We start from the raw sequence: 14,014 nt of genomic DNA, 5'->3' as shown, positions 1-14,014 counted from the left end.
TACCCTCAACGATTAAGGACTTAAAAAAAAGAAGGCATATATATATGTAGAACTGAGTCACTTTGGGGTACAGCAGAGATTGGCACAACACTTTGAATCATTTAAACTTCAAAAAAAATATTGAGAAAAAAGACAACAATTAAGAGAGTAAGGTTGCCCTCTGAAGGTCACTAGTGCACAGGAAACAGAGGGCACCTCTGCCATGTGGACCATGCCTGAAACAAAGGCTTCAAAGGCGTACTTCATCCACACACAAGTGGGTGCTAGAACCTATCTACCAGAGTGACTACAAATTTTTTTAGCAACCATTTTAAACCCCAAGTGAATATTATCCTCTAATAACACTGCCACTGTTCAAACATCTGATTTTTCTCTTCAGAACTTCCTCTAGAACTGGTCTTAATATGTGTGAGAAAAGCAATTTTATTTACTCTATGAGTTACTTCTTATATTTAAGAAAAAATTACATAATCTGGCTGCATTTTCCCTCTTATACTCCATACTAGCCTGACAAACTTTTTTTTAGGCTTCAATTACTAAAAATTGAAGCCATTTTCCACAGATAGCCCTGTTACCACTGGTGAAATTTAAAGGAATATGTGGCAAGTTCTAATGGCAATTCCAAAAGAGGAGCTCTGGGTGTGTCATTCCAAGGGGTCACTAGACAAGAGAAAGAGCAGTCTCTGGATACACGTGCTCTGGCATGTTTAAAAAAAAGAAAGAAAAGCAAACACTTAACCTGCTGCCATGTTATTTTATGATCAAGTTTTTAGTATCTGATATCTTCACATTTACAGCCTATAAGTATTCTGCATGCTTCTTTGTATTTATAAATATATTACAATTCTCCATGAACATATGTACATACGGTGATAGAACTGAATGGATTGACAGACACAAACCCTGGTCATGATGTAGTTGTGTAAGCTGTTCACAAAGTGCATGAGCTTCACTCTTAAGAGGAACATACGATGAACCTGCAGTTTTACTGGCTCCTTCTGTGGGCCAAAATGAGCAGCTGTGTCTGGGTTACCTAAAAGTCCTTCTTTACGTTGTGATTTGTCAGCAGGATTAGCTAGTTCTGTAAAGGAACAAAGAGGAGAATGGGTGGGAAGAGCATCTGCTCAGACCTCACCTACTCTACTGCCCTAGGGCTCGTGATGGTGTGATCACTGGCCCTGCAAAGAGCACTTGTCTGGATGCACAGCAGGGACACTACCTTCCCTATCTGGAAGGTGAAGCAATAAAAGCTGCAGTATCACTCTGATTATCAATGTCATGAAAAAATGTAAAAACAAAGTCCCATTATAACTTGTCATTAAAATTTTTTCATATGACCCCAAAATTTTATTTCTGGTTAAATTCCTAATTTAGTTATTGTATTTCAGATTAACTGTACTGATTCAAGGAAGTTAATTCTGATTATCTATAAAACTATTATGCAATGCCATAAATTTATGTCATTCTGGTACCTGTGTATACATAAAAAATGACCTAAGACCACCAACCTCTCTGAAAGAGAGCTAAAATTAAAGTACAATTTATCTGCTGAAAACAAATCTTACCACCAAATAATAAAACATCCAGGCTATATTTTGCCCATTTTATTTGCAGTAAGAGAAGGAACACCTGATTATAAATTTTTTGACATTCCAAACTTATAACAATGTCCACAGGCCATGGGACCTATGAAAACAAAAACAGAATATTCACCGTTTAGACTCAGAACAGAAAGTAACCTGTTACTTGTATGACTTAATTTTTACAGAAAATGTTATTACAAAGGATATCAGCACATACCTTATAGCTCAGGGTCAGACCATCTAAGATATGAACAGGGAGTTTCTTCTTAGCTGTGTCAACATTCTCAAAAGATATAGATAGACTAGATAAAGAGATATCAGTTTTAGCTACTTAGAATTTTAATTTAATTTATATATTACAAAAAGATATTTCATAAAAGGAACACAAATATTCCAATAAAAGTATATTTTCTAAGCATATGTTGCAGAATAGAAATCAGGTTTTAGAATTAGGGAAAGGGGGCAAAATTTTAAAATAATGGGTTTAACTATAAAAAAACGAGATAGAGTAAACCTATTTAGGAAAAAAGATGAAGTCAGGGAAGGTTAACCCGCCATGTGCTTAAACCTGGCAGAGTTCAGCAATAGTCTCAGGAGACAGAACCTCTGCTGAGGGTGGTATGAGTGTGTGTGTGTCTTGGGGAGGGGCACTGTTCTCCTTACCCTGGAGAGCACACAGGCAATGTGTGAGCAAGCATGGAGTCTGCTTCTAAAGCAAAGGTGTCACAGACTGCTTTATCCACTCTTTCCTAATAAGTCTCAGTGTAACTCTCAATAAAATGCAGCTACCATAGGGCATGGAAACGTCCCTGAGCCAGGCACTTGTCCTCAGAACAGTTCTGTCAGTGGACTGAGCAATGACATGACTCTCTCATGATTACAAAGCACCTCTGACAATGCCTGTATGCAGCCCACAAAAGATTAACTGTAAGGCCTTACAACCAGAAATATAAAGGGCAGTGTATGATTTATGAGTTCAGCCAATTCATTCCATGTCACAAGCTAGTTAGAATTTTTTAGTACACATGTGCATCCACTGAGTACTTAGTAGTCACCTACTGAATACTTATTTGTCAAGTACTGTAAAGGTGATAAAGAAATCAATCCCTCCCCCTCTTCCAGAGGCTCAAAGCCCAGAGCAAATGCTCAGTCACCCTCTTGTCACCAAGCAGACACAGGGTGCTGCACCAAGCCAGATGGGCAGATCACTGCTGGCCATGCCCATGGGAGAGCAGGTACTTAAGTAACTGGGGAGTACAGAAAAACGTGAAGGCTCCTGGGGGAGAGGGTATAGTTCTCAAGGAAACCAGAAATATTCCTGAAATGGAAATCTCTGAATTTCCAAATCTCTGAAATGGAGAGTATGGTGGAGAAAGTACATAATACATGTGTACCTTTGTGTGTATAAGAAACAAGGTGGGGAGCCAAACAGTGAAAAGTTTTCTCCCTCATGAAAAGCTCAGCCTATCTGCTCTGAGGCACAAAGGAGCCTGAGCATGAGTGGTAGTGGGGTGACTCACGTTCTCAGTGGCCCTATAGGGCCAAATGGAAGGGAGAGACTCTGAGACAGCTGGTTAGGAGGTGGCAGGGAGTACTGGAGTGAGCACTGAGATGGGGAATATTAACCAGGAGGCAGAACTGAGGGACGGGGGGTGTGTGAAGGCTGGCAGAGAGGAAGGAATCTAAGGTGAGCTTCACTGGGCACTGGGATGAACAGCAGTGTCCATCAAGGAGAAACAAAGGGCTCAGAAAACGATGAGCTCAAGGTGCAAACACAACATTCGAGTGAAGTCACCTGGGCCAAAAACACCAGTTTGCAGGTCATTAGGGGCTGCTGAAGCCATAAACATGGAATGAAGATGCCCAAGGCAGGAGAGCAAAAAGCTACACCAAGGGTGAGTGGAGGCCAAAGGACCCACAGGGAAGCTGCAGGTGGAGCACCAATGACATGGGAGAGCTGTGAGCAGGGCAGGGGAGCCTGGAACCAAGGGAACTCATGGGTTCAGACTCAGGAAGCTTGAGGGCACAGGCAGGCACCTAGAACACATGGCAGCCACAGGAGAAGGGTCCCAAAGTGACGGCTCATCTGTCTTGAGTCAAATCTATGAGAGAGAAACTCAACAAAAATACCACCAAGGGTTGTGCTTTCATTTTTTCTGGGTAGAACTAGACAAAATGATAAAATACATTTGGAAAAATAAATAAGCAAGAATAGCCAAGAAAACCTCACTGCTAAAACAGAATGCTACTAGCAATGTGAATAAAAGAACAGTGAAACAGGACGAAAAATCTGGAGACACAATGCATATAATGAGTGCATATGAAAATTTAATGACAAAGGGGTAATCAAATAAATAGGGAAAAGAAATGTTTTAAAACAGAAATAAGCAATGGCAACCAGTTACTCATCTGGAAAGATAAAACTGGATCTATTTCTCATGTTTTTTAGCTGAGTAAACGCTAAATGGATCAACATCTGAATGTTAAAAAAAAATCCATTAAAGCATTAAAAGAAAGCCTGGGTGGAATTTCTTTGTAACTAGGAAAGAGTAAAACTTTCTTAATTATGATTCAAAGTCCAAAAGTAGTAAGAGAAAAGACTGACACACGGTAAATACACTACGATACATGATACATACACTAAAAAATGACTGCATGACAAAATAAGAAACTGTCACACCATAAGCAGAACAGAAGGACAAATGTCAAACTGGGAAACCTATAGAAAGAGCTACTAAGAACTCCCTGGTGGTCTCGTAGTTGGGACTCTGTGCATTCCATTGCAGGAGGCATGAGCTCAATCCCTGGTCAGGGAACTAAGATCCCACAAGCCTGACAGCAGAGCCAAACAAAAAGAGAGAGCTTCTAAAAACAAAGAGGATAAAGACCAATAAATAACTTGATACTGACAGAAATAGTGGCTAAAAAACATGGATAGTTCACTTTAAAACAGAGGCAAAAATAAACATATGGAAAGATGACTAAGAAAAATGTAAATTAAAACTATATTGAGACATCATTTTTCATCATCAGACAAGCAAAAATCTGAAAGTCTGACAACATATTCTGTTAGTGAGGTTGTGGCGAAAGCTATGTTGGTGGGAGTCAGAAAAAAATAGAGCCTTTCTAGGGACTTCCCTGGTGGTTCGGTGGCTGACACTGAGTGCACTAGCAGCCAGACTAGAAGTGCCTTTGCATTAATGATCTTAACTTTAAAAATAGAGCTGTTTTATACAATTAAATCAAGAAAAACAAAAACAAGGCAATTCCTAAAAGTAAAAAATAGAACAAATGAACCCAACCTTGTATCAGTGCTATAATCACATGAAGAATTAGTCCAAGTGACCTTGAAAGACAGGATTCTGATGACTTGAAAGTACAAAGAAGAGAATAAAGTCACAAGCATGTTCTAACTTCTCAGCGGTTTTGTTGCTGCTACTGTTACTTTGGAACTATTATGATTTATTATAGAATAAATCCAGTAAATATTTATATTAATGTGTTGGTAATCACTCAAGGGGAAAGATACAAAAGAAAATCAAAGAGGTGAAATCTGGTAATCTTTAATAAATATAGGAAATATCAATATGAGCATATGATTCATTTTCCTTTTTCTACATATTTCCTAGCTCCAACCACTGAGTAAGTCCAGAGTATTGATAATCCAGAACAGATGAACACTCTGGGACACTGAGCAAGGGCCTTTAAAGTCACAGAAGAGACGGGACCGGTGCTCCTCGGGGAGGTGTACTGCCTGGGCGGGAAGTGCACAGGACAAGCCCAGATATCCAGTCCTAAAAGCAAGGATGCTCTCCAAGATTACTAGGGTCAAGTGAAGGAGTTCCCTTTGAGTGAAAATGGGACAGTCAAAGCAAGAAAAAGGAATAACTGTAATAGATTGAAGCATTCTAAAAATAACAAAATTCACGAGTTTCTATTGGTAGTGGAAAATATAACCTTAACTTTCCCTGGCCCCCTCTGGGGACTACTAGGCATTAATTTTTTACTATGAAAAGAATCTAGCAATTACCCTGCTTATACTAACCAAAGTTTTTGATGAAAATTCTGCTTTTGTGCAAAAATCAAAGGTAATACATCACATAAAAATAAAAGGAATTATTTTATGTACTACTAAGAAGTAGAATCTGGCATGGCTGTGGGGAAAACAATGTTCTAAGTGGCATGAAACAAATGTTAATTATTATAACTTTTCAAGGGCCAATGAGGGTGCCAAGAAATGCAGCCAAGTAAGGACACAGAATGGGAAAAAGGACTACCAAATAGGATGGAAGATGAGCCTCTGCCATCTAAGTATTTACTGGCACCACCCTGGCCAAGTTGTTTAGCAGGCAGGAGGAGGGACAAGGAGGAGGGAAGGTGAGCTCTCCGACTAAGGAAAAGCCAGTACAACACTCTGAAAACAGGCAACCCTGCCCATGAAGAGTGGTGAAATCTCTCTTCCTCTCCTAACTGGGCTGGACTCTGACTTGGTCTGTGGTGGAAGTGAGGGTCTGTGAGGCCTGGAGTTCAGGCCCTGCTCTCACTTTCTCAGAAAACTCCCTGTGACACCACCATGAATGCTCGAACAGCTGGCTGGAGAGGAAGAACCATGGGGCAGGAAGGCGGCCAGCGTGGACCCCAGCCACGTGAGCAAGGCCATCAGATCCTGAGAGGCCACACACTCCCATCTCACATCTCTCACTCAGCTGGCAAGTGGCTGCTGCCTTGGTTTTCTAATGTGCAAAATAACATTAATAAAACTCACAGGGATCGGTATGAGGATAAAATAAGATAGCATAAAGAAGTCATAGAAGAGTTTGGGGCATATGGGTTATTTTATAACATTTAAAAGAAAAGGTGTCTCCCATATTTTACCGTGAACTGTCCTCAGGATAACGTTGTCCTACTGCTTCTTGGAGCTGGACGTTAAGAAAAGACGCATTCTGCCAGGTTTCCTTTTCCCTTATTTTATCAAAAATTGATGTGTAGAAGTCATACATGGTATCTCCCCCTTCCATTAAGAAGAAATTCCTCATGGCCTGCAAGTATTCAACAAGCCTGAAAGAAGAGAAAAGTCACAGAAAGATCTCAGGCTCATAAAATAGGATTCTAGACCAGTATCAGGTTTTGTACATCATTTTTAGTGAAACAGGTTTACATACTACATTTACTAAAATCAGAAATACTAAAACATTTTAAATACTTTCAAAAATAATAAAACAGCATATAGCTTACTTTTAATAATCAGAGAGATATGTTATTTTCCTATAACTGAAAAAATCTGGCGAACTTACTAAAGTGTTACAAAAAAGGTTAATCCAAAATCATGATGAATTTCCACTGTTAATATTCAGGGCATTTTTTCCCCCAGTCTTTTAAATCTATGCATTAAAAAAAAAAAAGGGTTCTTACCATTTTATACATCCTGGATTTTTTTACAACTTAAGAAACTTTACATTGTTTAAAATTCTATATAAATGTAATTTACATGAACTTTACAAAGTTCATACATGGAGATGAATATGCCATATTTTAATATAGATATGCCATAATTTAAAATACAAGTTATCCATTATTAAGCAATTTCATGTTTTTCCCTCTGATAGCAAACATTGTGACAAGCCATTTTGTGTAACAAGCTTTTTCTGTGTTCATTTGGGATAAATTCTCAGAAACAAATTTCACATAAAGTTAAGAAAACACTGATGATTAATTGATCCTCTCAAAAGAAAAGTGTTCATCGAATATCCATTCCCTACTCTAACAAAAATTAGTTTGAAATCTAGGTTTAAAAATAATTTCAACTATTTTTCAAGTATAAAAAACTACCAACTACTTCCCAAACTTAACCATTCCTCATACCTATAATCTTTTTTTAGAGTTCGCATGAGGTTTCCACAGCAATCTAGATATTGTTTGTCAATATGGGGATAGAGGCAAGATCTCAGCGTTAATTCAAAAGTCTGGCAAGTCACAGATTCTGATGATCTATCCACACATACGTCTCCACCAGCAAACTTCTCATGAAAGTCACTCTGTTCCAAATACAACCTTTAATATAAAAACATGAGTCTTCTTTTTAAGAGCTGCTGTCAACAGAATTCTCTCTTAAAAAAAAACAAAAAACAGTTCCTTTTTTCCTTTCAATGGAGGTACAGTTGATTTAGAATATTTTATTAATATAAGTTTCAGGTGTACAACACAGTGATTCACAATTTTTAAAGGTGATATTCCATTTATAGCTATTATAAAATATCAACATATTGCCTGTGCTGTACACTATATCTTTGTAGCTTATTTGTTATACATAGTAGTTTGTGCCTCTTAATTCCCTGCTCCTATGTAGCACCTCCCCCACCCCGCTCTCCATTGTAACCAATATTTTGTTCTTTATGAGTCTGTTTCTTGTTATTTCATCAGTTTGTTGTATTTTTTAGATTTCCCATATAAATGATATCATATATTATTTGTCTTTCCCTGACATTTCACTAAAGTATAATACCCTCTAACTCTATCTATTCTGCTGCAAACTGAAAAATTTCATTCTTTTTAATAAACCACACCTCGTCTATACATTCAACAGAATTCTCTTTAATCAAAACTCCAGAGTCCCGTTTTTATCTTTAGTCTTAAAAATGCCAATTATTATAGAAATAGAAATCTTTCTCCTCAAAATATTCTTTGTGTGAAATAGTCCTTCACACGTTGCTTTTGCCCTAGAAGATCAAGTACAGAGGAGGCCTTTCTAGCCATTAGGCTGAAGACAGTGAATGATGGCCACTAGACAATAAACAGGGTATTTATTGTGTGGGTATTAACAACTTATTGCCTCAGACTAAGTACCTAAAAACACTTTCTAAAATGCCAAGATACACAGGGAGGGTCTGACTCAGCATGTCCCAGGACCACAACTTCTACGAGCCTCTTCTGTATGAGTGGCAGTGCTGCCCATGGGCTCAAGGCACAGGACAGGCTATGGACTTTCACAAATAACAAGGATGCCAAATTATGTATTTGAAACAAGTAAACACAATATATTCTCATATTTCATTCGTCAGAAAGGAGAGAATAAAGGTTTCTATTTTAAAGGCTGGAAAGCCCTACCTGGCAGAAATAAACAGATTCTGCCATTTTAAACATCAAAAATCCAGCAGGTAAGTATCACACCTTGCAAAATTAATTGCCAGCAGTGGATCGTGAACATCATCCAATTCAAGATGCCTCTCGGCGATGGACTGCATCTTTATCAGGGTCTCTCTGGTGGCCTGCTGCTCAGTAAGGGCCTGTGCAGTGGAGTCTTCTCCGTGTCGAAGACGAGACTGTACAGACTCCAAAAAGAGGGTATACAGACTTTTTCTTTCTGCATCTGAAAAAAAAATGTGTAAGGTGAACTATGTTTTAGTAAATTAGGAACTGTAAGAATTATTAAGTAAACTTTATATAAATATAGCCTGGTATTTTTCCTTCAGCCTGTGAAGGTCTATCCCTGTTTTGTTATGTTACCCTTACAGTACAGTACCTTTAGTACAACTAAACATTTTTATACCCTCTGTTAGACAACTGCAAAGTTCATGGTCAAACATTCAAAATACAAACTTGTTTTTTTCTGAACAGAGTAACAGACCAAACAGGATGCCGGAAAGTTAACTTGCCACCGTACCAGACAGCACTATGATAACACTAACCGGAGTCATAATTCACTGGGAAAAACACTTCCAACAATGGCCCTGTAAAGTTCTTTACGTTTTATTACTCAGTAAGAAAGGAAATAAATAGTCCACAAACTGAAAAAATATTAAAGCAGACATAAAATAATTCAAAATAATTAACATAGCATTAAGGTGATTTACAAACAAAACAAGCAAGGTCACACCTATAGCTCTCAGAGCCTTTTTAGTCAGATGATAAAACCTTCAGTATATTGCTTAAATTACATTGCTGAAAAAAGACCATATATAATATAAATTTTATATAATATAGAAAAGTATATCAAGATTTCCTCAAAATCTATGGTCAAGTCTGAACTGCTCACCAGCAAATTCCTATCTGCCAGAGTTCATGTCCTCAGATGCCAAATGCTGCACTACATTAAGAAATGCCAGAGAATTACTATAAAGGATCAGTCCGAAAGCAACAAGAATAAGGAAGATGCATGGGGAACATATCATCACTGCCTTTCAAACACCATGCTCAAAGGCTCCAATGAGGACAATCTGTTTTTAGCCAAGAGCAGCATGATCTATTAATTTGATCATGGTGATAATTTGCATGAAAATAAAAGGCTTTGATCACTTCCAAAGTGCAAAATAATGACGTATCTCAGGATGGCAAGTATGAAGAGGGAACTGCTGCCCCACCACTAAGGGGGTACCTCTGGCTGTGGCCTGGCACGTGGTGCTCTCTGTGCACTGCAGGTTCTTCAGCAGCTGCATTGACTTGCCAGCCATTATGATCTGCTTGAGGACGGGTTTCAGGAAGGACACCATGGTGTGCTGCCTGCTGGAGAGCCCTTGATCACTGCCAGAACTGGCACTAGCATTATCACTCATCTTTTCTTCATTTTCTGTCTTTTCAGATACACTGTATAGTGTATAGGTTGCATACCAGAAGTCTCTGTGATTTACTGGAACATTTTTGTTTCTACAGGGATTCAAAAGAATTTTAAACTTTAACCTTTCTTTCTTAAAAACAATATATCTGCTCTAACTTATGCATGTTTTCCAGACATTCTAAAATACAGTAATATCAACTATTAGTAAAATGATGCAATCTTTAGGTAAAATGGGACTTACCTGACTTCAGTTTAACATAGAATAATGGATTAATATTCTGAATGGCATTGGTAAAATCTAATAAGCAGAAAGTTTCCTAAACTGAAATTAAACAAAATTTGATTAATTTGGTTTTCTTTAAAGGTAGAATAAATTACCTATTTTGCTATCTCCTATGAAAGTAAACTCCAGACTTCGACATCTTTTTTTCCACATAGTTTCCCAGCTGGACTGTTTTAACAATGAAACAAGGGTTACTCATTCCCCTCTAAAGAGATTAAGATTCCTGATTTTACAGTAATCGTCATGTGCAATAGAAGAAGCAGGACATTACGAGAGACTAAAGATTCAGATAAAAGAAAGGCCAGTTCATTTGATATAATCACTGTGTAAACAGGGCTACCTTTCTGTAACTCTAAGAAAGCTATTCTCCCTGATGAGTTAAGTGGATAGCCATCAATTAAAACACGTACTTCTACACAGTGCAGAATTTAAGACTGAGATAAGAGAGTGCAAACAGTTCTACATCGCAGCTTCTATGATTCTGTTCAGAAAAATCAATTAAGTGAAGGGGAATCATCACAAGTGGATTTCGTGATGATTAAGATTCTCCGTAACTGTTTTATTAAATAATATACTAAAAAGGTTAAAAAAAGAAGAGTAGCTAACTAGGAGAAATAAGTATATTAGAGGTATATTTGGTAATATTTTCACATTTTTTATCTCATAATTTATTCTCCTTGATTCCCATTAATGAAGCCATTTGACATCACCTAATTCATCATTTCATGGCAAATAGAAAGGGAAAAACTGAAAGCTGTAACAGGTTTTCTTCTTGTGGGCTCCAATATCACTGTGGATGGTGATTGTAGTCATGAAATTAAAAGACGCTTGCTCCTTGGAAGAAAAGCTAGGGCAAAACTAGACAGCGTATTTAAAAGCAAAGATATCACTTTGCCTACAAAGGTCCATCTAGTCAAAGCTATGATTTTTCCAGTAGTCATGTACAGATGTGAGGGTTGGACCATAAAGCAGGCTGAGTGCCGAAAAATCGATGCTTTCGAACTGTGGTGCTGGAAAAGATTCTTGAGATTCCCTTGGACTGCAAGGAGATCAAACCAATAATTCTAAAGGAAATCAACCCTAAATTTTCCCCAGATGGACTGATGCTGAAGCTGAAGCTCCAATACTCTGTTCACCTGATGCGAATAGCCAACTCATTGGAAAAGACTGATGCTGGGAAACATTGAAGGCAAAAGAAGAGGACGGCAGAGGATGAAATGGTTAGCTAGCATTACCGACTCAGTGGACATGAATTTGACCCAAGTCTCGGAGATAGTGAAGGACAAGGAGGCCTGGCGTTCTGCAGTCTATGGGGTGCAAAGTCACGACTTAGTGACTGAACAACAATTCATTTCAAAGGACTCGGTTTGCCTTTCACCATACCAACCATCCATAAACATACTATAATTCAAAAAATGCAATTTGCTAATACGGAAAGCTGTGAATTGACAAAACCTTGGAAAAAAATTTTTTGGCGGGTGGTACTTGATGTCTTCTATTTAAATAAAAATGCAAGAGAACTTGCCTATGGTGACAACACAGCTCTATTACTGGAACTGTCTCCAACCCCCAGTATCATCTGAAGCTAATGGAAATATTGGGGAGAAGAGCCAATGTCTGGTGCACCTCCCTCACCTCTGGATGATGAACTCCCTGGCAGAGTCGCACAGGTGTCCATGCACGATCCACTCATCCACAGTCTGCAGGTAGGGCCGCACAGTCTCTACCCAGAGGGAGAACAGCAAAGAGACCTGAAGAGAGGCACATCCGTTCTTAGAACTCCCTCATCCTTGGATAAGATGAGGCTCAAGCATTTCTGAAGCACCTTTTAAAAAGTGATTCCTGTTTTGGTTTTTTTTTTTGCAACACTGGCCACGTGGGATCTTAGTTCCTCAACCTCGGATCAAACCACGTCCCCTGCAGTGGAAGCACAGAGTCTTAACCACTGGATCACCAGGGAAATCCATCTATGTTTTTTGAAACAAAGTAAGAAATTAAAAACCCAAGATACGTGCTATAAAATCCTTATGAAAAACCTCACCTAAATATAAGAAACCATATTGTCCATAACAGCACTTTCTTAGTAGTGAAAGTTACACAGGCACAACAGTTCTAAACTGGACAATCCAAACTCCATCCAAATAGTGTGCAAAATGTCCATTAACAACAAGGAAGTGATTTCATTCTACTATGTATATATAGTTATTAATAAAAAAGAAAGTACAGGGATGAAAGAAATCAACTTCCTTTTAACTGAAATGCAGTACCAAAATGCTGAGGAAAAAAGGATCACACCAACAAACTAGGCGAAACACCTAAGTTATGTGCTGCAACAAACCTGGAGCTAACTACATCAAAGTCTCCAGTTAGATTTGCATTTTTAAACTATAGTAAAAAAATATACTATCTTAACCAAAGTGCACAGATTGGCAGTTTTAAGTATATTCACACTGCTGTGAAATAGGACTTTCTAATCTCTTGCATGCCGCCAAACTGAAACTATGTACCCATTAACTAACCTCTTTTCTCCTCTTCCCCAGCTCCTAGTAACCAACACTCTCATCCTCCTCTCTGTTTCTATGACTTTGGCTGCTCTAGATACATCACATGATAAATTTGTATTTGTATTTAACAAAGGGTTTGGTAAGTATCTATATCGAAGTCAGCTAGGTATTTTTCCCATCTTGCTTTTATTTTATGTTTTGCTCTATTTTTGCCACATTCACCTGGTGAGCTTGGCAATTATAGCTGAAAAGCTTGCTTTATGCAGCCTCAAATTTAGAAGCTAATTTAAAAACCCACAACTGTCCGACACACCATTTTTACAAAGATCTACAACAGGCTATCCACCACTCCTATGCTGAGCAGAATGGGTCCCACTTACAGTTTGCTCAGAGGCTTCTCCAACATTGTCGTATTCAAGGATGGCTTTGTACAGGGTGTTGAGCAGATGAGATGCTCGGACAACATTTCGAGTGTCAGGGGGAACTTCTGCTACTCCAGTACTAAACACTTTGTGCAGAACTTTGAGTTGAGCCAATCGAGGTGACAACTTGTCCACCACTATTGCAAGAGTTACTGTAGTATCTGCAAATAGCAAGAAATCAAACTCCTTAGCAAGGAAAAATATCTGCATTTGAAATGTGATATAAATGTTAAGCCACTTATGGAAAAGCATGGCACACTGGAGGATTTTTTGGATTTTTTTTTTTTTTTTTACTTTTGGCTGCACTGGGTCGTTATTGCTGAATGCAATCTTTGTCTAGTTGCGCTAAACTAGGGGCTACTCTAGTTGTGGCTTCTCATTGGGTGTCTTCTCGTTGCAGAGCAATGGCTCTAGTGAGCACGAGCTTAGCTGCCCCACAGCATGTGGGATCTTCCCAGACCAGGGAATGAACCTGTGTACACTGCACTGGCAAGCAGACTCTTAACCACTGGACCACGAGGTAAGTCCACGATGGTGGGTTTTAATCCCATGTTAGAAGGAACTAATTTCCCCAAGAAAGAACTCCCTAAAAGAAGGAAAAGACAACTCAGCAGAAAAATAATTAAAGGAACCGACAATTCACAGAAGAAGAAATTCAAGCGATTCTTAAA

General features: G+C 38.5%; 1 protein-coding gene across 1 annotated transcript in view; it reads right to left on the bottom strand.

Annotated features, from left to right (window-relative positions):
* The window catches only part of TUBGCP5 (tubulin gamma complex associated protein 5), a 59,314-nt gene that overhangs the window by 7,612 nt on the left and 37,688 nt on the right, over nt 1-14,014 (bottom strand). The window contains exons 11-19 of the mRNA XM_040227899.1: nt 13,302-13,504; nt 12,053-12,168; nt 9,955-10,223; nt 8,751-8,949; nt 7,446-7,634; nt 6,459-6,641; nt 1,801-1,885; nt 1,566-1,686; nt 903-1,081 (exon numbers count right to left, since the gene is read on the bottom strand). Coding sequence (XP_040083833.1) covers nt 903-1,081; nt 1,566-1,686; nt 1,801-1,885; nt 6,459-6,641; nt 7,446-7,634; nt 8,751-8,949; nt 9,955-10,223; nt 12,053-12,168; nt 13,302-13,504 — 1,544 coding nt within the window. The remainder of the gene's footprint in view (nt 1-902; nt 1,082-1,565; nt 1,687-1,800; nt 1,886-6,458; nt 6,642-7,445; nt 7,635-8,750; nt 8,950-9,954; nt 10,224-12,052; nt 12,169-13,301; nt 13,505-14,014) is intronic.

This window comes from Oryx dammah, unplaced genomic scaffold (assembly GCF_014754425.2).
Source record: "Oryx dammah isolate SB20612 unplaced genomic scaffold, SCBI_Odam_1.1 HiC_scaffold_27, whole genome shotgun sequence".
NCBI classification, from domain to species: domain Eukaryota; kingdom Metazoa; phylum Chordata; class Mammalia; order Artiodactyla; family Bovidae; genus Oryx; species Oryx dammah.
This window is presented reverse-complemented; position numbering and strand designations above follow the sequence as displayed.